General features: G+C 36.0%; 1 protein-coding gene across 11 annotated transcripts in view; it reads left to right on the top strand.

Moving 5' to 3' along the window:
* Positions 1-25,368, top strand: part of FAM13B (family with sequence similarity 13 member B) — a 188,235-nt gene that overhangs the window by 149,356 nt on the left and 13,511 nt on the right. For 10 of the 11 annotated variants that reach the window (XM_077138550.1, XM_077138553.1, XM_077138558.1 and 7 more), the window contains 6 exons: positions 17,230-17,294; positions 19,518-19,566; positions 19,958-20,105; positions 22,747-22,812; positions 24,275-24,485; positions 25,132-25,261. In XM_077138550.1, the coding sequence (XP_076994665.1) occupies positions 17,230-17,294; positions 19,518-19,566; positions 19,958-20,105; positions 22,747-22,812; positions 24,275-24,485; positions 25,132-25,261 (669 nt within the window). The remainder of the gene's footprint in view (positions 1-17,229; positions 17,295-19,517; positions 19,567-19,957; positions 20,106-22,746; positions 22,813-24,274; positions 24,486-25,131; positions 25,262-25,368) is intronic. The other variant, XM_077138560.1, reaches the window with a different exon arrangement.

Genomic DNA, 25,368 nt, shown 5'->3' with positions numbered 1-25,368 from the left:
TCTGTTATAACTCTACCTTCTCCTTTGATCTTTCTCCCAGTCTTTAGTGGTATTAGGCCTTTGCCCATTCGAAATTATTCATGTTAGAAAGGACTGTCTGTCAATACTATGGGATAGGGGGTGGAACTAGTTGATGTTTTGGAGAGGCTGGCCCCTCTGGGTTTCAGGACTTATTTGTCCTAGGGACCCAAATGGAGGTTGTAGATTACTGGAAAATAATCATAGTGCATGGAACCTTTGTAGAATCTCAGGTAGAGCCTTAAGTGTTCTTTAGGATTGACTGGAATGGTTTTGGTTGGGATTTGGCAAACAATGATAAATAGCAAAATCTACCTGAAGCTTGTATAAGAGTAGCCTCTTGATTTGATTTCTTTTAGCTATGTTATGTAGTTTTTCTGTGTTTTTCATCCTTGTTTTAACTTTATTACTAGTACTTGATTTGTTTAGTTGCTGTTTTGAATGGAATTTTTACCTTAATTGTCTCCTCAGGTCATTGCTTATGCACTGGGGTGTGGGACTAGAGGCATAGCATGGCTTGTTTCCTGGTCTCTGCCTCCCTGTTGTGAACTCCTGAGGGTTCCAGGCTTCCATGTGGAAAGGAGAGCAATAGGCTCTGTGCGCTCAGTGGATGGTTTCTGAGTAGAAGAAGCAAGTTTACTGCCTTCTGGGTTTCCCATGGGAACTCCAAGCTGCAAAGCTGAGAGGGCTGATATCTCCAGCTAGCTGAGGATGCAGGCACTTTGGTGATTGCGCATCTTGTCCCAGTGGAGTCCTGATGAAGCTGTGTCTCAGTTCCTCAGCTCATTCATCCAGGACCTCCCTGTATAGTGTAGAAGACAGTCTCAGGCCATTCATACCCTGGAATTGCTGTCCCAGTCATTTTTCTTTCACTTCTATATTGTTGGTTGCAGCACAAGTGAACTCAACCTATTCTATCCCACCATCTTCCCGAAGATCCCACATAATCTTAATAAATTATGAATTTATTATCTCTCCCCCACCATTAGACTGTAAACTTCATGAAGCCTGAGGTTTTTGACTTGTTCCTTTTGTATCCTTAGTATTTAGAAGATAATTTAGGTACTCATTAAGTATTTGTAGAATATATGACCAAACAAATACCGCCTGACATATATAGTAGGTTAACTCAGTAGGTTTTTGTATGATCACTTCTTGGCTTTAAAAAGAAAGCCAGTATTTTTTTTTCCAGCTAAGATGCATATTGATATTCTTATCATTTGTACAAATCAGTTCAATTGGGCATTTGTTTACTTTATGCAAAGCATGATAGTTGGTTATTTAGAAGATGCAAACAGAAAAACACATGATTTAAATTTTTGGTGACTAAATCTAGTTAGTATATGCACACTGATTATAATTCAAAATATAATTAATGCTGTAAGAGGCAGAAATGAAACACTGCCTTCTTTCTTTCTTTCAGAAGAGCAGAAAGAATTGTTGGCCAGGCAAATTATGGAAGGTTCATCGGAGGGAGGGGCAGGCTTTTGAACTAGGCCCTTTACTGGGTTGGATTTTGCTAGAGATTTGTGGAAAAGACTAAAAGGAAGAGTATGAGTAAAAATTGTAGATAAATGTTGGCTGTTAGTGAAGCAATATTAGTCATAGTTTCAGAGTTGTGGGAGATAATTCTGGAAACAATGGTAGGTTTAGGTCATGTAGAAATACCATCCTAAGAATTGTGGATTTTCTTAGAAGGAAATACAAAACTTTGAAGCAAGGAAAATAATGCACTCAAATTTGTATTTTGGGCAGGGTGGCTATTGCAAATAATCTTGTAGAAAATAAGTCATAGGTAAGATTGGGGTTAAGGACAACATGCTTTTTGCACTAGCTTTGGTAAGGCTCATGTACTATGGAAGGGAAGGAGTAGGAGAAAGGAAATTGTATATGTAAAGATGGAAACTAAGACTAGAAAAGTTTTTTTTTTTTTCAATAGATGGGTAGCAAATATACAGAACAAAATAGAAAGAGTATATTTATTTTTCAATTATTTGCTTGCCAGTGAGGTTAAAGATTTAATGAGAGATCTTGTTTTCCTTCCTCACTGTTGAACAACAAATAACTGGCAACAATATGATTTATGCTGGTGAGGGTAAGGTAAGATAGGCATTCTCATACACAGATACTGAGAGTGTAAGTCATTACAGACTTCCTGGAAAATGCCTTGACAATAAAGACACAACACCCTAAACTTTTTACCTAGAAATTTCAAAATCTCAGACTTGTATCTTAAGGAAATACATACAAGTCAGAGATGGATTCAGAGATTTCTGTATTAGATTCTTCTTGGCAGTTTTTCTTCAATAGAAAAAAATGGGAAGTATGATGAGAAAACAGTCTTTAGTAAGTGGGAAATGGCCAAATAAAATTATGGTATTATCTATACAATTGAATATTATTCAGTCATTTAAAATATGTATTAAGTGCCTTAGTAGTACTCAAGGTCTAAAGTTATGTTGGAGAAAAACAAATATAGCAAAACTAGAACTAATGGAATCCCTTTATGTGTTTGTGTGTATATGTGTGAGAGAGAGATAAATAGATATTGATATTGGCACATAGTGAAAAAGCTGAGAAGCAATGGCACAGTATTTACAGTGGCCATCTCTGACTGTTAGGATTATGGGTAGTTGTGCTTTTCTTCATAGGCTACTTTTTGTGATACTGAGTGCTTATTGATTTATAATCAGATAATCTGAACACAAAAATATAATTAAAAAAAATCATTGAATTTACTGATAGAGATTATTGGTAAAGAAAAAGGAGTTTTAGTAGTGGATTTCAAGGAAGAAGAAAGATTAAGTATTGAAGAATGAGTATCAGCTGAGTGGGTAGAGGCAGCAAAGTATACAATGCTGTGTGGACAAGCTTTATATTGAAAATAAAAGGAAAGAGAACAGTTGAGGAAGTCTGGGTGTAGAAAAACAGCCCTCTTCTGCCACCCCGCCAACAGGATGAAGATTTGAACATATTGGTAGAGAAGAGTAGGAATCAGTCAACAAAGATAGGGAGAGATTTGAAAAAAATGTCAGAGAAACAAGATAATTAATGGAACATGAGATCTTGGAGTGGGATCGAGTATATGGGTAGAGAAGATGGAAGGAAATAGATTCAAGGTATGAATTGAGTGACTGTTCCTAAATGGGAAAAGTTTTTAATCCTCAGTTGAAGGGAAGATGTAGAGTATTTTTGAAATGGGAGGAGTATTGGGGGACTTAATTTTGATCTTTAAAAATGATCATCTGCAGAGGATGAGGAGACAGGAATAGAGTTTGGGGTTGAAGAAAGTGGTAAAGCTTTATAAGAGCCTTCATGGGGAGAAATCAGGTAGATCAGAATAGATATGAGTCAGCAGATACTCAGGTATCATTGGAGGTATAGTTGAAGTTTGATGACAGGGTTGTAATGAGCCAACTAGCAATGTTATATGTGTGATATTTTCTTGTAGCATTTGTCTGTTTGGAGGACAGAACGCTAATCACAAACTTGTTCCACATTGTTAAAACCATTTTTAAATAGCTTTGAAATAGTTGACCGAGGTTGCAAAGTACATGTTCATTGGATTAGAAACTTGGAATAGACCTTCAGGCTCGTTCAATAGAAGAGAGTGAGTTGAAGAAGTTGCCCAAAAAGGAAAATATGAGTTGTGTGGGATGTTTGAGTTTCAAGTGTAGTATGACATGGCATGGCTCATGTGGCTTAGATGAAAAGTAACTTGAATTCAGGGATAGATTAAGGAAGGGTTCAGCAGTTTTGTCTGTAAGGGGCCAAATAGTAAATGTTTTAGGCTTTGTGGGCTTTAGAGTCCATCATAACTAGTTAACTCTACTCTTGTAGTGTGAGAACAGCCGTAGAAAATATGTAAGTAAGTGAGCATGGTTGTGTTCTGATAAAACTTTATTTATGGACACTGAAATTTGAATTTCCCATAATTTTCTCACTGTGAAATATTTTTGTTTTGATTTATATTTTTTCTCCAGTCATTTAGCTTACTCTAGTAGCTTGAAAGCCTTCTTAACTTACTGGCTATGCTAAAACTAGTAGCAGGCTGGATTTGGCCAGCAGGCCACATTTTGTCAGACCCTGGACTAGAATATTGTAAGGTAGTTTTTAGCGACTAAATGCTTTATTCAAAGATAATTTAATTTTTTTCTACATATTTTTAAAAATATTTTTATTGTAAAAAAACTTAACATACAAACATATATTCTTGACATAAAAACATTCCATACATGGTGTACAATCAGTGGCTCACAGTATCATCACATAGTTGTATATTCATCACCATGATTATTTTTTAAACATTTGCATCACTCCAGCAAAAGAAATAAGAAGAAAAACTCATACATACCATACCTCTCACCCCACCCTCTCATTGACCACTAGTGTTTGCATCTACCCAATTTATTTTACCCTTTGTTGTAGTTTGCTAGCTACTGGAATGCCACACACCAGAGATGGATTGGCTTTTAATAAAAGGGGATTTATTTCATTAGTTCTTCAGAGGAAAGACAGCTAACTTTCAACTGGGGTTCTTTTTTATGTGGAAAGGCTCAGGATGATCTCTGCTGGCCTTCTCTCCAGGCCTCTGGGTTCCAAAAACTTTCCCCAGGGTGATTCCTTTCTGAATTTTCAAAGGCCTGAGCTGAGCTGCAAGTGCTGAGTTGAGGTATGCTGAGCTGCTTGGGCTGTGCTACTTTGAGCTCTCTCATTTAAGCACCAGCCAATTAAATCAAACATCATTCATTGCAGCAGGCTCACCTCCTAGCCAACTGCAGATGTAATCAGCAGCAGATGAGGTTCACACTCCGTTGGCTCATGTCCACAGCAATAGATCTAGACACTCTCACCTGGCCAAGTTGACAACTGAATCTAAGTACCACACCCTTTTGTTCCCTTTATTTATTTATTTATTTGTATCCATATTTTGTACTCATCTGTCCATACCCTGGATATAGGGAGCATCAGACACAAGGTTCTCACGATCACATAGTCACATTGTAAACGTTATATATTTATACAGTTGTCTTTAAGAATCTAGGCTTCTAGATTCTTAAAATAGTACCTGTTCAGGTACTTCCTGAACAGCTCAACAGTTTCAGGTACTTCCCTCCAGCCACTCCAATAAACCATAAACTATAAAGAAATATCTATACAATGCATAAGAATAACCTCCAGGATAACCTCTCGAGTCTGTTTGAAATCTCTCAGCCACTGACACTTTATTTTGTCCCATTTCTCTCTTGCCCCTTTTGGTCAAGAAAACTTTCTCGATCTCTTGAAGCCAGGTCCTGGTTTATCCCAGGCTTTCTGTCCCACGTTGCCAGGGAGATTTACACCCCTAGGAGTCATGTCCCATGTAGGGTGGGGGAAGGCAGTGAGTTCACATGCTGAATCAGCCTAGAGAGGCCACACCTAAACAACAAAAGAGGTTCTCTGGGGGTGACTCTTAGGCTTAATTTTTAGTAGGCTTATCCTGTCCTTTTCAGGAATAAGTTTCATAGGGGCAAACCCCAAGATTTAAGGCTTGACCTATTGATTAGGTTGTCCCCATTGCTTGTGAGAATATCAGGAATTCTTCAAATGGGGAAGTTGTATTTTCCCCCCTTCTCCCCATTTCCCCAAGGGGACTTTGCAAGTACTTCTTTATTCACTGCTAAAATCACTGGGATTTATCAGGGCATCACACTAACCTGGACAAACCTATAAAATCTCGTGCCGTATTCAAGGTTCCATGTACCTATGGTGTTCAATTAAACTGTCCATATACATTAAATTAGGAAATTCACTAGTCAAAATAGAAGTTTTTCTACAAATTTTTAAAAAATAACTTTATTGGAAAAAAAAACCTTTATTGAGGTATGTTCATATACCATACATTCCATCTAAAGTATATAATCAGTGGCTCACAAAATCACCACATAGTTGTATATTCATCATCATTACCATTTTTAGAGCATTTGTATCATGCCAGGAAAGAAATAAAAAGACAAAAGAAAAAAATCCATACATCCCGTACTCCTTATCCCTCCCTCTCATTGACCACTAGTATTGCAATCTGCCTAATTTTTATTACACCTTATCCCCCTATTATTTATTTATTGTCCTTAATTTTTTTACACATCTGTCCGTACCCTGGATAAAGGCAGCATCAGAAACAGGGTGTTTTTACAATCACACAGTCACACTGTGTAAGCTATATAGTTATACAGTTATCTTCAAGAATCAAGGCTACTTGAATACACTTCAGCAGTTTCAGATACTTCCCTCTAGCCACTCCAATATACCATAAACTAAAAAGGGATATCTGTGTAAAGCATAAGAATAATCTCCAGGATAACCTCTCAGCTCTGTTTGAAATCTCTCAACCACAGAAACTTTATTTTGTCTCATTTTTCTCTTCCCCTTTTTGGTCAAGAAGGTTTTATTAAAAAAAAAAAAGAAGGTTTTATTAATTCTAAAATGCCAGGTCCTGTCTCATCCCAGGAGTCATATCCCATGTTGCCAGGGAGATTTACGCTCCTGGGAGTCACGTCCCACATAGAGGGGAGGGTAGTGAGCTTGCTTGCCAAGTTGGCTTAGAGAGAGAGGCCACATCTGAGCAACAAAAGAAGTTTCCTGGGGGTGATTCATAGGCATAATTGTAAGTAGGCTTAGCTTTTCCTTTGCAGGAATAAGTTTCATAGGGGCAAACCCCAATTTCACGGGCTCAGCTTATGGACTTGGTTGTCCCCACTGCTTGCGAGAATATCAGGAATTCCCCAGATGGGGAAGTTTAATATTTCTTCCTTTCCTCCCAGTCTCTTGAGGGCAATTTGCAAATACTTTTTTATTTTACTCCAGAATGTACTGGGGCATCATATTAACCTCTACGAATCAATAAGCTATCACTGCCTATTTAAGATTCCATTTTTGCTTAGCATTTCCTTAATAAGCCGTGAGGTTGAGCATCTTTTCATATGCCTTTTAGCCATTTAGAAGAAGTATTTCCTCTTCTGAAATATGTCTGTTCATGTCTCTTGCCCATTTTTAAATTGGGATGTTTGTCTTTTTTGTTGATGAGTTGTAGAATCTCTTTATATTAAACTTTTATCTGATATATGGTTTCCAAATATTGTCTCCCATTGTACAGCTGCCTTTTTACTTTCCTGACAAAGTTCTTTGATGCACAAAATTGTTTAATTTTGAGGAGATCCCATTTATCTGTTATTTTCTCATTGCTCGTGCTTTTGGTGTAATTACCTCCTATCGCAAGATTTATAAGATATTTCCCTATAATTTCTTCTAAGAGTTTTATGGTATAGCTCTAATGTTTAGGTCCTTGAATATAATTATTATATATTTTTTAAAAAGACATAGACTCCGTTAAAAATTAAAAAGTTACAAAATAATTTGTAAGAAAAGTGTCAGCCCTCCCATCCATATCCACACATACTGGTTCCTCTGTCTCATGATGGTGTATAATAGAACTGTTTTGAATCTTCCTTTTTTCCTTACTTATATATCTTAAAGATTTTTCCTTTTAATATCCATTCATAAAGAGCTTCATTTATTCTTTTTTGTTGCAATATGGTAAGCTATTGCATGGTTGAAGCATACTTTTTAATTTAGCTGTACTTCTAAGAGGTAAAACCTTTTAAGTTGTTTCCAGTCTCTTAGTGTCCTAAATACTGCTGCAGTGAAGAAGTCTCATACATACATCATTTCACCATGTGCAAGCATGTCTTTAGGATGAATTTATTTAATCAGAATTTGGGGGGCATAAAGTATATGTATTTGTTATGAGGGTGATGTTGGCTTCGTAGAATGAATTAGGTAGCTTTCCTTCCTCTTCAATTGTTTTTGAAGAGTTTGAGTAGGATTGGTACTAAGTCTTTCTTGAATGTTTGATAGAATTCACATGTGAAGCCATCTGGTCCTGGACTTTTCTTTTTGGGGAGCTTCTTAATGACTGATTCAATTTCTTTACTTGTGATTGGTTTGTTGAGGTCTTCTATTTCTTCTCGAATCAATGTTGGATGTTCATGCCTTTCTAGGAAGTTGTCCATTTCATCTACATTGTTGAGTTTATCAGCATGAAGTTGTTCATAGTATCCTGTCATTACTTCCTTTATTTCTGTGGGGTCAGTGGTTATTTCTCCTCTTCCATTTCTGATTTTATTTATTTGCATCCTCTCTCTTCTTCTTTTTGTCAGCCTCGCTTAGGGTCCATCAATCTTACTGATTTTCTCCTAGAACCAACTTCTGGTTTTGTTGATTTTCTCAATTGTTTTCATGTTCTCAATTTCATTTATTTCTGCTCTGGTCTTCATTATTTCTTTTCTTTTGCTTGCTTTCGGGTTAGTTTGCTGTTCTTTCTCTAGTTCTTTCAAGTGATCATTAATTCCTTGATTTTTGCTCTTTCTTCTTTTTTGATATAGGTATTTAGGGCAATAAATTTCCCTCCTGGTACTGCCTTTGCTGCATCCCATAAATTTTGATATGTTGTATTTTCATTTTCATTTGCCTCAAGATATTTACTAATTTCTCTTGTAATTTCTTCCTTGACCCACTGATTGTTTAAGAGTGTGTTGTTGAGCCTCCACATATTTGTTAATTTTCTGGCCCTCTGCCTGTTATTGATTTCCAACTTCATTCCTTTATGATCTGACAAAGTGTTTTGTATGATTTCAATCTTTTTAAGTTTATTGAGACTTCTTTGTGACCCAGCATATGGTCTATCCTTGAGAATGACCCATGAGCACTTGAGAAAAAGGTGTATCCTGCTGTTGCGGGGTGTAAGGTTCTATAAATGTCTATTAAGTCTGTCTCATTTATTGTATTATTCAAATTCTCTGTTTCTTTATTGATCCTCCATCGAGATGTTCTGTCCAGTGATGAGAGTGTGGAATTGAAGTCTCCAACTATTATGGTAGATGAGTCTGTTTTTCTTTTCAGTGTTTGCCTCATGTATTTTGAATATTCTGGCTCGGTGCATAAATATTTATGATTGTTATGTCTTCTTGTTGAATTGTTCTTTTTATTAATACATAGTGTCCTTTTTCTCTAAAGTGTTTTACATTTGAAGTCTAATTTGTTGGATATTAGTATAGTTACTCCTGCTCTTTTCTGATTGTTATTTGCATGGAATGTCTTTTCCACAGCTTTCACTTTCAACCTGTGTTTATCTTTGGGTCTAAGAAGTGTTTCCTGTAGACAGCATATAGATGGATCCTGTATTTTAAACCATTCTTCCAGTCTATCTCTTTTGATTGGGGAGTTTAATCCATTAATATTTAGTGTCATTATTGTACGGGCAGTCCTTTCTTCTACCATTTCGCCTTTTGGATTTTATATGTCATGTCTAATTTTTCTCTTTTTACCTTTATTGATTGTCTTCATTTCTACACTCTTCTCCACACCTCTCTCTCCTGTCTTTTCTTATCTGTCTCTAGTGCTCTTTTTATTATTTCTTGCAGAGCCGGTCTCTTGGTCACAAATCTCTCAGTGACTTTTTGTCTGAAAATGTTTTTATTTCCCCCTCATTTTTGAAGGATGGTTTTGCTGGATGTAGAATTCTTGGTTGGCAGTTTTTCTCTTTTAGTAGTTTGAATATATCATCCCACTGTCTTCTCACCACCATGGTTTCTGCTGAGAAATCTACACGTAGTCTTATTGGGCTTCCTTTCTATGTGATGGATTGTTTTTCTCCTGCTATTTTCAAGATTCTCTCTTTTTGAAATCTGACATTCTGATTAGTAATTGTCTTGCAGTACATCTGTTTGGATAGATTCTGTTTGGGGTACACTGCACTCCTTGGATCTGTAATTTTAAGTCTTTTGTAAGAGTTGGGAAATTTTCAGTGACAATTTCCTCCATTAGTTTTTCTCCTCCTTTTCCCTTCTGTTATACCCACAACATGTATATTTGTGCGCTTCATGTTGTCATTCAGTTCCCTGAGTCCCTGCTTATATTTTTCCACTCTTTTTCCCTATAATTTCTTTTGCTTAATGGATTTCAGATGTTCTGTTCTCCAGTTCACTAATTGTATCTTCTGCCTCTTGAAATCTGACATTGTAGGTTTCCATTGTTTTTTTCATCTCTTCAACTGTACCTTTCATTCCCATAAGTTCTGTAAATTAGTTTTTTCAGATTTTCGATTTCTTCTTTTTGTCCATTCCTTGCCTTCTTAATATCCTCCCTGTTCTAGTTTGCTAGCTGCTGGAATGCAACACACCAGGGCTGGATTGACTTTTAGTAAAAGGGGATTTATTTCATTTGTTCTTCAAGGAAAAGGCAGCTAACTTTCAACTGAAGTCTTTCTTAATGCGGGAAGGCACAGGGTGATCTCTGCTGGCCTTCTCATCAGGCCTCTGGGTTCCAGCAACTTTCCCCAAGGTGATTTCTTTCTGCATCTCCAAAGGCCTGGGCTGAGCTGCAGTGCTGAGATGAGGTATGCTGAACTGCTTGGGCTGTGCTATGTTGAGCTCTCTCATTTAAGCACCAGCCAATTTAATCAAACTTCACACCTCTTAGCCGACTGCAGATGTAATGAGCAACAGGTGAGGTTCATATACCGGTGGCTCATGTCCACAGCAAGAGAACTAGGTATGTTCACCTGGCCAAGTTGACAGCTGAATCTAACTACCACATTTCCTCAATTCATTGATTTTACTTTTGATGAGCTTTTCCATGTCTGTTCGAATATTCTGAATTCATTGTTTCAGCTCTCTGTATCTCGTTTTAATTGTTGGTTTGTTCCTTTGACTGGGCCGTATCTCAATTTTCCTAGTGTGATTCTTTATTTTTTGCTGGGGTCTAGACATTTAATTACCTTAATTAGTTTATTCTGGAGATTGTTTTCACTTTTTTTTTTTTACCCTAGGATTTTCTTGCTGTATGACTTTGTTGTGTAGTTGTACTTTGACATTCAGTTCATCTTATTCTAGTCCTCTAGGTTAGGTTTTGTTTAACAGATCAGACTTTTTCAGTTCTTGTTTTTTTGTTTCTTGCCCTGACTGTATGGTGCCTTTTTCCCCCACCTTAGGAGGGTCTACTTAGGTATTATAGACCTCAGCCAGATTTTCCCAGACCAAACTGCGTCAGTTTTCCCTGAGGGTGAGACCCAGCAGGTTGAAAGGCTTTCCTATGAAGCCTCTGGGCTCTGTGTTTTTCCTCTCCTGCCCAGTATATGGTGCTTCTCTGCCTGCGGATCCCAACAGCATAAGGTGATGTGGTGCCTTGAACTTCAGCATATCCTCCCTGCTGTACGTGTGGTTGACAAAGAGGAGAGGTTGTAGGCTGGCTTTAATCGCTTCATTTTTCCAGGCCCTGGGGTTTGAATTCCTCGAGGAAGGGATCCCACCTCAGCTGGGTCCCACCCCTGTCCTGAAGAAGGCACAGTCTCCAGGCAAACACTCAGACAAGCTCAATTCTGCCTGTGCCTGGGGCAGTTGGAGCCTGAGAACCTTGCTGCTGTATCTAAAGAGTAGTCAATATGTGATTTTGAAAACCTTGTCTGATGCTTCTTTTATCCACTTTATGGACAGATGAGTTAAGCATATGGATTAAAAATAAATAAATAATAGGGGGAACAAATATCAAAATAAGTTTAGTAGATTGAAATTGATCAGTGAATGGGATGGGTGAGGGGTATGATATGTATGAATTTTTTTTTTCTGTTTTCTTTTTATTTCTTTTTCTGAATTGATGCAAATGTTCTAAGAAATGATGATGATGAATATACAACTGTGTGATAAAAATGTTTAAGAAAAAGTGACTGTATAGAACATTATAGCAAAATATGTTCTGGTGTCTTAAAAATGATTTGAAATTTTAATCTTGACTCTATTAGATGGCAATATATTTTAACTTCTAACTAAAAAAAATAATAATAAAGAGTAGTCAAGCTTAAAAACACAGCCACAAAAGAAGAAAAAGAAAAATTCTTTTCAGAGCAGGACTGATCCCCGTTCCTTGGGTTTGTCAATCAAGAGCTTAAGTTGGCACATTGCCCTGTGTGTCTCCAGGTCCTGTGTGCCCCCTCGTTTCCTTCAGGGCCCAGACCTTTTCAGATCAAAAGCCCTCTCTTTTTTTCCTTTTTCTTTTTCTGTCAGCCCTGCCCCCTCTGCACCGGGGCAAAAACAGTAACCTCTGCTTTTACTTGAGGTTCAGCTGAGCTGGGGGCCTATTTTTAGTAGTCAGAATTTGTGAATTAATTCCACAGTTGGAGTTTGGTTGCTCAGCCCCTGCTGCTGTTAAATTCCCTTTCCTTTCCCCTTTGGGCAGCAGCCTGTGGGGGAGGGGCACTGGCTTGGGGGACTCACGGTTCTGGGTGGGCTTGCAGCCTGTTCAGCTGGTCCAGACTGGGGTATGCTGTGTGTCCGGTCACTGATGTGGCCCCAGCAGTTGTTCTGTACTGTTCATGGCTATTTATTAGCCACTCTGGAGGAACAACTAAATCCCTCACCCTGTTAAGCCCGCCATCTTGGCTCTCTCAAGTATATGTATTTGTACTAGTTATTGCTTAATTGGTAACGAGTTTCTGTCATGGGTGATAAAAAGGTTTTAGTAGTGAAAGTCAGTGATGGTAGCACAACGTTGTAAAAATAATGGCCACTGAATTGCACAATTTAAAATAGTTAAAATGGCAAATTTTTTGTCATATATGTCACCACAAAACAATATATATGCATGTGTAGTTTATTTTTTTTGCTGAATTGCCCTCCATTGAACCAGTTTGTACCATAACTGGCAATGTATAGGAGTAAACTAAATGCCATGCATAAATTTGGGTATGTTTTGGATTTTTCTATTTTGTTACACTGATTCGTCTCTCTGTTCCTGTTGTACCTGTAGCTTTATGCAATATTTTAGTCCCTGGCAAGGGTAGTGCCTCCTTATTACTCTTCTTTGTCAAAATTTTGTGAGATGTTCCCTATTTTTATTTATTTATTATTTTTGTATGAACTTTAACATCCGTGTAAAATAAAACTATGGCAAGTGGTTTTATTGGAATTTGTTTATACTTATAATTTATGGATTAATGTCTTTATGATTTTGAGTCTTTTTTTTCAAGAATGTAATGTTTCCATTTGTTTAAGGCTTTAAAAAATATCTGTTAAGGGCACTTTAAACTTTCTTCCAACTGATTTTGCACATTTCTTAAATTTATTTCTAGGTATTTTATATGTTTTGTCATTACTGTAAATAGTGGTGTTCCCCCCCTTTCATTCTTTGATTTGTTTAATAGCAGCATTAGTAAGAAATAATTCATATGCTATGCAATTCACCTATTTAAAGTATATTCAGTGGTTTTTAGTGTATTCACAGATATGTGCAACCATTGCCACAGTCAAGTTTTGGAACATTTTTATCACCCCCAAAAGAAATGCTTGTCCATTAGCTGTCACTCTCTATTTTTCCCTAACCTCTAGTCTACTTTGTTTTCATAGAGTTGCCTATTCTGGATGTTTTATATAAATGGAATCACACAATATATGTGGTCTTTTGTGACTGACTGACTTTCACTTAGCATGGTTTGAAGGTTCATCCATATTGTAGCACGTGTCAGTACTTCATCTCTTTTTTACTGCCTGTTGATACTGCATTGTGTGAATATATCACATTTTGTTTATCCATTCATCAGTTGATGGACATTTGAGGTGTTTCTACTTTTTGCCTCTTATGTATAATGCTGTGAACTTCTGTGTATGAGTTTTTGTGTGGACATTTGTTTCAGTATATCTAGGTGTGGAATTGCTAGGTCATGGTAACACTATGTTTACCTTTTTGAGGAACTGCCAACTGTTTTTTTCAAAATGGCTGCACCAATTTAATATCTCTGTCAACACTTGCTGTTTTCAGTCTTTTTGATTATAGCTCCTTCGTGGATGTGAAGAGATTCTTGTTCTCTTAGTAGTAGTATATGTGAAAGCTACTGACTTTTGTTAATTGATGTTGTATCAGTGGGAATTTTCTTAATACAATAGTTAATAGTTTTTGGTTTTTTTTTTAATTTTTAAAAAATTTTTTTTTTATTTTTTACATGGGCAGGCACGGGGAATCGAACCCGGGTCAATAGTTAATAGTTTTTCAGTTGATTCTTCTTTTGGGTCTTCAAGGAATGCAGTTTGACTTTCATGCTTTTGATTGTTTTTCTTGTTTGTTTGCATTGGTGTACCCTTCAGAACCATATTTAATCATCTTGGTGACAGTGGATATCTTTTTCTTATTTTTCTCTTTAAATAAATAAGTACATTTAATATTTTCCTATTCTGATATTGGCTGTTTGATTGAGATATATATTTTACATTAAGTTAGTGGTTAATGTTTTGTAGTTTTGTTTCAAGAATGGTTAATTTTAATCAAATGCCATTTTCAACTTGTCTGAAGATAATCAATCTTTTTTTTTCCTGTATTGCATGATAAATTTTATTATTAGATTTCCTTATCATATTGTCCTTGAATTTCTAGAATAAATCACCCTTGGTCATAGTATTTTTTTAAATGTGTTGCTAGATTTTGTAAATATGTTATCTAGGACTTTTGTATATATAAGCTTGTTCTCTGTAGGTTTTAAATTGTTGCAACAAAATTTGCAGGAATTTGGACTATATTGGGGGTTGAAAAGTGTGTGAAGATCTTAATAGCTTAATTTTCTTTTTCAGTAGCTTAATTTTTAGAGTTGACGTCAAAATACCTGGAGTTATTAATAAATTTGCCATAAAATCTATCCATTTTAGAACTTGGCAGCTCACTTCTGTTTGGCCAAAAATATTTGGGAAACTATCTAACAGACAGCTCAGAGGTATAGATGGCTATACTTCTACTGTCATGAGATCTCATCAGTTTTGACCACATTAATTCAGTAGGAGAGAGTGGGTTAGAATGAGGTATTTAAATACTGTATTTAGTGAGAGTTTGCTAAGCAAATGAAAAGTTTAGAATGGAATAAGGAATGTATAACCTATTTAATAGAAATAAATAGCATGCTTGAGCATAGCTGGGTGAGTGAAGACAGGAAGATGCAGAACTAAGCACTGTGGAAGCTCCAGTTATGTTGGATTACTAAGGAATGAAAGATATTATCATAAATGCCTGTCAGTGTTTAACTAGCTCCTGACAGGAAGCCATGACAGCCCCTATGATGTTGGTGGTATGTTTGTTGCTGCAGCTGCTGCTATTCTACTGCCACTGCCACCATGACCACAGTTCTCCTAGCCTACCTAAAGTGAGAGCAGAGTGGCTCAGACCTCAGACCTCTGATGTTTGTGGAGAGGCAATTTGGGAGGAGGAGGGGTGAAGGTATGGATTATTTTGACAGCTGATATTTTAGAAAAAAAAATTTACCTCTTCCCATGTATAAAGGAATGTTTTTTTTTCTTGAATGACTTCTTAGGATGTAAATTCATTTAAGTGATGAAACATGTATTTTAGTTAGTTTCTAAGGAAAGTAGAGTGTTTTCTTGTGTATTAAGTTGAACTCTGACCATATGCTACCTGACTCAAATGACTTTTTTTTTTTGCCCAGGAACATAATCTCGTACACAGTTCCCGACCTGGCTCTAAATTTCATCTGCCTTCTTCAGTGCTGGGCTGTATTATTTTATTTCTGTCACTGGATCTTTCTTTTATATTGCCTCCAAATGCCTTTTTCTATATTATTTTTAATATTCCTGATTAGAAAACCAAGTTTAGCAATTATGTGTTGCTTAAATCTGGCTGGGAGGGTACATGGACCTTACTTTCATAAGACAGCTAGGGTCTCTTGTAAGCTATTTTTTTTTATTCTCTCACAATAACTATATGATAGGCAAGTATGTGACTGTTACCCTCACATTTGTGATGAGGAATGTAGAGTGGGGCTTCAATTCGGTGTTTTGAGTAAGGCAGTAAAACTCATTTTAAATATTGCGTCTGTGTAATCGTTATTTCATGTACCCAGAAATCTTCATATTTCAGTGTCTAAAGCTTTGTTCCTGAGGGAAAAGCTTGCTGAAGTATGATTTTTGTATTAGTGTTTCTCAGACTTTGGGTCTCAGGACTCTTTAGGCACTCCTTTGTATCTCGGGACCTCTTGTAAATTGAGGATTTTAAAGCGCTTTGTTTATATAGGTTATCTCTATCAATATTGACCACACTAGGAATTAAACTGAGAAATTTTTAAAATATTAATTTGTTAAAAAATACTAGTCATCAACTCATTCATGATAACAAATAATGTTGTTTTTTTTGTTTTTAACAAAAAGCAGCTATTTTCCAAACCAAAACTATTTTAGACACATGGTATTGTTTTGCATTTTTATCAATAATGTTAATGGCTGACTTAATAGAACACAGCTGGATTCTCATATGTGCTTCTGCATTTCACTCTGTTGGAATATTTTTTTTTGTTTTTTTTTTTTAAGTATACGAAGAAAATTCAGCCTCATTGAGATAAGTAGTTGGAAAGGAGAGAAGTATTTTGAATAGCTTTATTTAAATAATTATGGGCCTTCTTTCATATGAAACAAAACTGGACAAATAGTTTCTTAAGAATCTTAGAACCTACGAAATTGAATCTCTTTATTGATTTTAGAGATGATCATCATAAACATTGAAAAGTTTATGTATTTTGTAGTGATGCATAGGACATTTATATTAGACTTGGTAGGTTTTTATTTTTGAGGAGAGTGGGAGAGGGGCAGTTGGAAGGTAGTTGGGTGTGTTCTCATGTGTTTCTCAGGTTCACAGGGTTCCTTCCCCTTGGGTCGAGAACAGTTGCAATTTCACATATACCAAAAAAAGGAATCTGGTGACCTACATATTTCTTCTGTTATCATGAACCTGTATGTTGGTGGCTGAGGAGAAAGAGAAGTAGCACCTCACAAGTGGGACCAGAAGACCATCATTTTTGGAGGAGGGAATTCTAAGGAGAAGGAATGTGATAGTGGTGGAATTACTATATATTATTATATTATAATAGTATATAATATTATATTATTATATAATATGGTAGAGAGAAATGCATTGTCCCCCTATACATACTTCGTATGGTTCAGGTTTTGAGGGAAGATAAATTACTCTCTGTAAAAAGGGATGCCAGTACCTACAAAACTATTATAAATGGTAGCTAAAGTGGGTGCTTAACTATCCTGTATTCTGATACTCCAACTTTAAATTGGAACCTTCCTCTAGTATTTCAGTGTTGAAAGTGCATTAATAGAGTGGTGGTATTCTTTTTGTCAGTCTGTAGGTATACTGTTAGAGCCATGCAGTGACCATGGTGATAATGAAGATGCCTGTCTTGAGAGGTAAGTGTTTTCTCTTGTTGCTAATTAATAAATCATTTTGAGAATTGTAGCTCTTCACAGACTTTGGGATAAACTTTTTCAGTGAATCTGTCCATTAAAATAGTTCAGATAATCTCAAAATCAAGCTTCTTGTTTTAGTGGTAGGCATAAAGCATGTTAAATGTACGCAGATATTCATGGGGGTGCAAGTTCGAACAAAGATACCAGTTATAACTTAGAAGCATTCAGAGGGAAGAACACAGCCTTCTTGGAGGAGACATGTAAAATTTTCAGTTGATTTGTAGAACAATTGGGAATTTATTGAAATTCTGAGTACGCTTCTCAGAGAGTTAATTTATTGTCTTGGAACTGTGGACAACTAGCTGAAAGATTGTGGGCAAACATCCTTGTTTCAACAAATACTATAGTATGTTTTCATTCCCCTTTGAGCACACCTTTGGTGTGTCCCAATACAGCCTTATGCAGCTAGTACTTGTTTGCTTCCTGGGCCAGCTGTTTTGGTAGGGAGACACTTGAAGCAATAAAGACTTCAACTGGGAACCATATGTAGAGTTTTGGTATCTCCGCTTTGGAATAGATGCTTTCTAGAATGTTTCAAGTCACTCGGTGGGATTTGGGTTTGTTACTTTTTGCATCATTCTTTTAGATGCTGCTATGAAGTGTATCAGAACTTTTTTAGGAAAGATTATTTTATACTCTGAAAGTACCAGTAATGATATCGTAGGCTAGATTGTAAATCCTAGGCAGCAATACTAAATTGGTGATAGCCTGTTGGCAAGGGTAAACTTGCATTAGTGCCATTGTCTCCCTTAATTGTGAGTAGGAAACTAACTGTCCTCTGAGGGCAAGTAAATTCTTTGGAGCCATGTCTCTGGAGTGTCCCATACTCTGAAGGTCCACAGATTTCCTGCTTACAGCAGTTCCTTGTGCTTCCTTTCAGGAGGCAGGAATGATCCTCTTCCAGCCCAGGGAATATTGGAGCTATGGGCTGAAGATATAAGATTAACAGCATTAACAGGCATCCCCAGAATGATGACATCTGGATTTGGTAGAACAATAAGGATCTATTTAGTGAGGACTCAGATCTTTTTGGAAAAAGCTCTTTGCTCTTCAACTTGTGTATAGGTTAGCAAACTTATTTTTGGGTCCAAAGAATACTTAGATGGATTACATTTTGCATGTTTAACTCATGTTTTTCAAATTTAGGTGACTAGGTCTTTTACTCTACTAGGGTAAAATTTGGCTCATCCCATCATTTGTTCCCACTGTAAGGAAAGGAAGGCCTTTGAGCTTGTTGGGGAATTTAGTTCAGTTTTCATGCTCAGCAAGAATGATAATTAAGTATATGAGGAGATGACTTGCCATATTTAAATCAAGGCCTTTCTTCTGAGTTTACCATCTGTTAATGGCTAGGTAGAACCAGCACCATGTGTCTAATTGTGAAATGCCACAATGTCTTTGTGGAAAAGAAATTTCCTGTAGTATGCATATTGATAAACCATTGTAATACCAGGTGCTCTCTTGACTAGGATAGATACCATTTGTGAGTTTTCTAACACTCATTCTATATAGGGACTAGTTTTTGTGGGTAAATAAAAGGAAATTAATTTTTTTAAATTTGTTTACATGCTACTGTTACATTTTGAGGAAGGAGATGTTCAGAAGTAGTAACTTTTTTTTTTTTTCTCCATCTTTTATATTTTTGGGTGCCTGGACCATGACTCAGACCTGGGTCTCCTACATGGCAGGTTCACATTCTACCACTGTGCACCCGGTAATTCTGTTTTGACTGTGAGAACACAAACAGATTTAGGTTTTAAATAAAAGACAAAAAGTAGAGTGGGGAGAATAAAGCTGTTTGGTTAAAACTAACGTTATTTTACAAAATCTTTACCATTATACATACATTCATTATTTCTGGTTTCTATTGTGGAGTTTTTTCCCCTTTTTAAAAAGTTTTTTCTTTTTGGGGGTGTGATAGGGTGGGGATATAAATGTTATTTAATTTTTCTAAACCTGAAGTAATTCTGTGGATCTTTTCAGTATTGTGTGATTATCGGATATAGGGCTCCAAAGAATGGGCACATACCATCTAGTTGTCATTTTCTCCTTTCATATTGTAAATGTTGCTGTATTGGAAAAGAGAGGAATCTAGGTAAGAAATATGCAATGATAGCAACCTTTTCATTCTTAAAGCACTAATAACTTTACTTACATTTTTAGGAAAGAATATTTGTCATTTGACAGTGATAAATTGTCACACTTGATTCTGGTAAGATTTTTATCTTATTGGTTTTAAAAATTGACTAGTTTGAATCTATGTGTTATATCTGGCCTTACTTAACTCTTGGATTGAATTGACTTAAAGGAGATTGAAATATAGCTACTCTTTCAGATGTTTTAGAGTTAAACAGCAGTCTCATTCTGCCACTTTCCGTTATAAGATACTAGGTTATGAAAACACTTTCCTGAATTTGGTATCCAAATATTTTATAAAATTGTAAGTTTATATTTGAAAATAGTTTGGTTAGTGGAAACAAGACAGTTGGCTATAAAGGCACAGTCAGCTAATGAAGACTATGCATATGTATGGGTTGGTTATCATTTAAACGGGTATAAAAAGCTTTATGGTTGTGAAAACCATTCTTTATTTTAAAATGCAGGATTCTAGTAACAAGACATGTGATTTGAATGCCAACACTGAATTGGAAGTGCCAGGAGGTCAAAGTGTTGGTGTTCAGGATGAAAAAGCATGTGTCCAAATTCCACATTTAGATCTGAAGAATGTTTCTGATGGTGATAAATGGGAAGGTAATTTTATCCACACATATTATTTTACTAATATATTACTTGTAACTAAAGCAGTAATGAGATTATTGCCCGTTTTTGGACAGTCATATTCATCTTGATCTTTTCTTCTCCCTTTCATATAAGATGAGTTGTGTTTATTTGTACTTACATATACCAATGAGATTATTGGGCAACTGTGATCTGACCCATTAGCTTTGAAGATGGAAGTTAGAGCTGATTAAAAAAATAAAATCACCCCAGGGTAGGCTTTTGTTAGCTATTAAACCAGATGTTAGAGACACCTTGCATCTTTGCAAGGTCTCTATGTTAGGGATTGGGGACCTCACCAGTTTAAACAGAGTTTATGGCTACCTTTTCCTTATGATTATCAGTGGTACATTTTCTTCTTCTTTTTTAAAATGCTTTCTTCAAAGGTACTTCTAAGTAAATATGTACAGTATCCCTATAAAGGGTTATGAAAGTGGGAGTGGGCTAGGAGCTTACTCTTGTAATTTGTGCAAAGGAGAGAAGAGATTTAAATTTTAAAAAGCAAGCAATGTGGGTGTATATATGTATTAACTCAGCAGTTGTACACAGAAGATTTTGTACTTAATTGGATAAAATTTTCCTTTTTACATCAAAAGAAAAAATCTGTAAACAAATATTAAATTTCAGTGAATGATTTTCATTCTGAATTGTTAAGAGGAAAGTGTAGTGAAACCTGAGGTTAACTTGGAAATCCAGGAAAAAATAAGCTGGTTAGTAGGGTAGCTAAATGTTATAAAGCAAATATAGTAAAATGTTTAATAGTCAAATCTAGATGATTAGTATGGATGATTAGTATGTTAACTAGAATTCTTTGCATTTTGCTGCGTATTTGTAAAGTTTCAAATAAAATATTGGGGGGAAAAAGCAAGCAACAAATTTGGATCCAGGAGTTATTCTGGATCACATTCCCTTTTAAGTAAAAAGACACTGAGACAACTCAGGAATCTTTAGAGATAAATATTTGTTCACTTGGTGAAGAATTCCTGGATTATCTCACCTTTGGCCAGTAATCTGATGACTTGGAGTGGCAAAAAGTAGCAAGAAGAATTGCATTGCCAATGCCAGGGACACCTTTTACCACTTTAAGTCTACATCTGATTATAGATGGAGGTTTGTTGTTTTTTTTTTAAGATCTAGTTAATTCTTTTTAAAGTTTTGTGCCAATCTTTATTGCCATCACCCCCCACTCCCTTTTTTTGGTCTAGATGTTTGGTGTGTACTATGGCATATTATGTGTCTTAAACTAGACTAAATTGGAAAATGTGTCTTTCTTTTGCTTGGTTCTGAATTATCAAGGATGTTACCTGTTTATGAAGATGCTCCCTAGAGCAGTGAAGATCAGATGTCCTTTCAACTTGTTTATCCTGGCATAGCCACTGAAAAGAAATGGTGGTCAACAGGGCATCCTCAGAACATCAGTGGAAAAGGAGTCTCTGAAAGATTAGATTGGGAGCCTGATAACACATTTATGCTACTTCTCCTTAAAGGATGCAAACAAATAGCCATTTACAGTCTTTACCCTGGAGGTCCTGATCTTAAGTTTTAAGCATAGAAGAGAAGTTGTTTTCCCTTTGCTAAGGGAGACTAGACATTCTCTATGTATCTTTAGCTTTCTGGAGGCATCTCCAAAGGGAACCTGAGCCTTGGTGCCCTTTTTTTTTTTTTTCTAATCAGAATCTACCTCCTACAGCTTGTAATATAACATATGGGTATTATCCCTAATTTTCTGTGCTTAACTAGTGCTAATCACCTGATTCAGCACTAGTGACAAGACCCTGTAGGCTTCCTACGAGTCTTCCAGGAATCGGGGTCAGTGACTCAGAAAGCCAAAGGGAGTAGACACCTGAGTAAACTTCCCGGCTTTGGGCCTTGGGCCTTGGTAAAGTAGTTGGTTGCAGACCATGATGTTCTTTCCAACTTTGCCTACCAATATTTGGAATATTTTTCCACAACAAGGAGTTTTAGAATATTCTAAATAGAACAGTCTTCCTTTAGAGACCAAATTATATTAGACCCAGGACTCCTTGAAATCAAAATATATACCTTGTTTGACGTGACTCTTATAATTTCTAAGTATGTAGTTTTTATTTTTTGTATTGCTCAAAGGATAGGTAGCAAAATTCTGTTAGCAAGCACATGACTACCACCAGAATACATCTGTAGTAGCTGTTCAAAGAATCTTGGCTTTTAATGGAAATGGGCACCATCTTTCCTTTGTATTCTCTCCTGCTCACAGTGGAATGAAATATAATAGAATCTTTTCAAAGAGTCAATTAAAGGAGTTTTTTTTCTGTCAGATCAATAGTACTGAAAAGCTTCAAACAGAATTTGGTTAGGCGCTTCCCTTTCTTTAGTTTTATTGTTTGAGTTTTAATAAACTGCACTACTTTGATTTTTTGCCTTGCTTGCTAAAATGGAAATGTATGTTTGGGTTTGTTTTTAAAATTTGGTTAGTAGTAAATCTCTTTGAATAAAGTTTTTGAGTAGAATATTTAACTGATTTTAGGGAAATATTTTTGGGATCTTTGGCTTTGTGTTAGTTATGTGTATGGTTTGTTCTGACTGTGCTGTGTGTTCACTTTAGTATTTTTTGCCATTTTTTCCATTTTATTAGCATCATGCCCTATCACTTTTCCCCTCATTGATTTCAAAACAATGCATCTGCAGAGAGATGGGGAGGGTAAGTATGGTTCACCATAGTTTAGTTTTTTTTGTTTTTTTTTTTTTGCCTTTTTATGGTTCACTTTGCTTATTATTAGCCCTTCTCCTGCTCCCCCCCTAAATCCCAGGAACACTGTTCTGGGTTAAAAATAATGCCCAGAGAGAGTTGTTTCTGTTACATCTTCTTTTCACAAAACAGGAGATTTCTCATAAAATATTTGTTACCAGTTGCTTTTTCACTGGGAAGCAGGTAGAAGGGTTGTTTTGAAAATCACTTTATTGCTGGATTTATTGTGGAGTTGCACACTTTGTACCCAAGTTTTAGTTATCAGATTGATCTGGGCTTCAAAAGCAAACTAAATTATGTTCTTATTACTGTGTAAAAATGTAATGTTTTAAATTACTAATTGCCTACATGTAATTACCTACTTAAGCAGCAATCCTTTGCTATGTGTGAACGAAAAGAAAACATCACTCGTTAATTTTAACACTGTCAAGCCATTTTTCCATTCAGAAATACTTAAAAACTCATATTTGCTAATATTAATAGCTGTTGCATCAAAGTTTTAAATAATAATTACAAATAAAGCTAATGAGTAGATGGAAAAATTCCCCCTACCCTTCCCTTTCCTGGTCTCTAGTAATGCTGAAGTTAATTTTGCAATTTGGGTATGTATGTGGATTGTGTGTATATTTGTATGTGTTCTATATGTAATCAAGCTTTCTGTGTGCAAAACCATCAAATATATTAGCATACTTTTCATTTGAAAACATAAAGGATAAATACAGTACAATGAAATGTGCTTAAGAAGGACAAGTGCTATTAAGTTTTGTTTTCATACTACTGTTGGGTGTTTATTAAAATATATGTTAGACGTAAGTATAGGAATCCCCTAACAGAAGATAACCATTACAGTTTAATGTTAGAGACCAGGTGAGTTAGCTTCTCCTGCAGAAATGTTAGAATTCTTATGGCGTCAGAGAGCTCCATATGGTGAGTATTCTTTGTAGCCTCTTGAATGGGGAAAAAACTTCCACATTGTCTTAACATAGCCACTCAAGAGTGAGGTACACTTGATTCACCTGGTATGATTTGGCTCTTAAGTTAAATTCTAACTTAGGACCGGTTAAATATTTGTTATTTGTAAGTGAAGGCTTTTCCTGCCTTGAAAAATAACATTTAACGTAATTCTAAAGAGCTTGACAGTGTCCTTTCTTGCTTTACCATTATGTTCAGAAATTTAAGGGGTACTTCTTTATGTTAAAATAGAACTATGAATCAATAAATGAAGCTCAGATAATTTAAAATTATGATAGACTTCATGAGGATCCTTATATCCCTTGTTTTCAAAAATATATGTAATACCGTATAAATTATACATTAGGATATGCTTTAAAGAACATACGACTGATATTTTGTGACTTTTTTTCTATGTGGGCCCAAGAGATCCATGATGCTATTTTTTGTGTTTGTTTTACAGAGCCATTTCCTGCTTTTAAGTCTTGGCAGGAGGATTCTGAATCTGGAGAAGCTCAGCTCTCTCCACAAGCTGGAAGAATGACTCATCATCCTTTGGAAGAGGACTGTCCTCCAGTATTATCACACCGTAGTTTAGATTTTGGGCAAAGCCAGCGTTTCCTACATGATCCAGAAACGTTGGATTCCTCATCTAAAGCACTTTCTTTTGCTAGGTATATGATTTCTAGGCACTTAGAGAGGTAATTGTTATTAAGTACCAGGTCCTCTGAAAGACTTAGTCCTCCAGATCTACAGTTCAAGCTTTTTTCCCTATTTCATAAAGCACTTCGTGTTATTTTTACTTTTTTGGCTCCTCTCTATTAAATTCTGAATTCACTGAATTGGGGTTTGTGCTCTAATAGAAAAGCTTTTCCTTGTGATGTAGTCGTTCACTCATATGTTCATTCATTCATTCACAACTGAAATATAGAACTCTGAAGAGGTAGCAACAAGTGAAGCTCAGTAGTTCTTGATGTTTTTATTGTCAAAACTTACTCTGAATGTCAGAAACTTTCCTTTGTGGTTTAGACACCAAAACATTTCTGAGCTGATAGGTCTGTTTCTTTTCTGCCTTTGAGTGACTTTTGAATAATTTCAGACTGTTTTCACTACTACTGTGTGAAAATAAGCTAATTTTGTGATCTCAAACACTATAGAGTAAGTTTCTTTTTACTCCCTATCTCTTAGAATTAGGGACTTAATTTCCCTTTAAAGATAAGCTTTTTCATAGTAGTGTCAGATTACATCAGGGCAATAAGAGGTAATGGTGATGACACTTGAAAATTTAATACACAGTCTTGGCCTCTAATTTTAATTCAGGATTCGAAGATCATCCTTTACTTCAAAGGATGAGAAAAGAGAAGATAGAACACCATATCAGTTGGTAAAGAAACTTCAGAAAAAGATCAGACAATATGAGGAACAGTTTGAAAGGGAAAGAAATAGCAAGGTACGTTTACAGTATTGCCCACCATGAGCTTGATCTAACAGTAGAACTGGGAGGAGGGTCATGGAAGAGCCTTAGTCCAGCTCTGTCCTGAGAGAGGAATGTAGATC

This window comes from Tamandua tetradactyla, chromosome 20 (assembly GCF_023851605.1).
Source record: "Tamandua tetradactyla isolate mTamTet1 chromosome 20, mTamTet1.pri, whole genome shotgun sequence".
NCBI lineage: Eukaryota > Metazoa > Chordata > Mammalia > Pilosa > Myrmecophagidae > Tamandua > Tamandua tetradactyla.
This window is presented reverse-complemented; position numbering and strand designations above follow the sequence as displayed.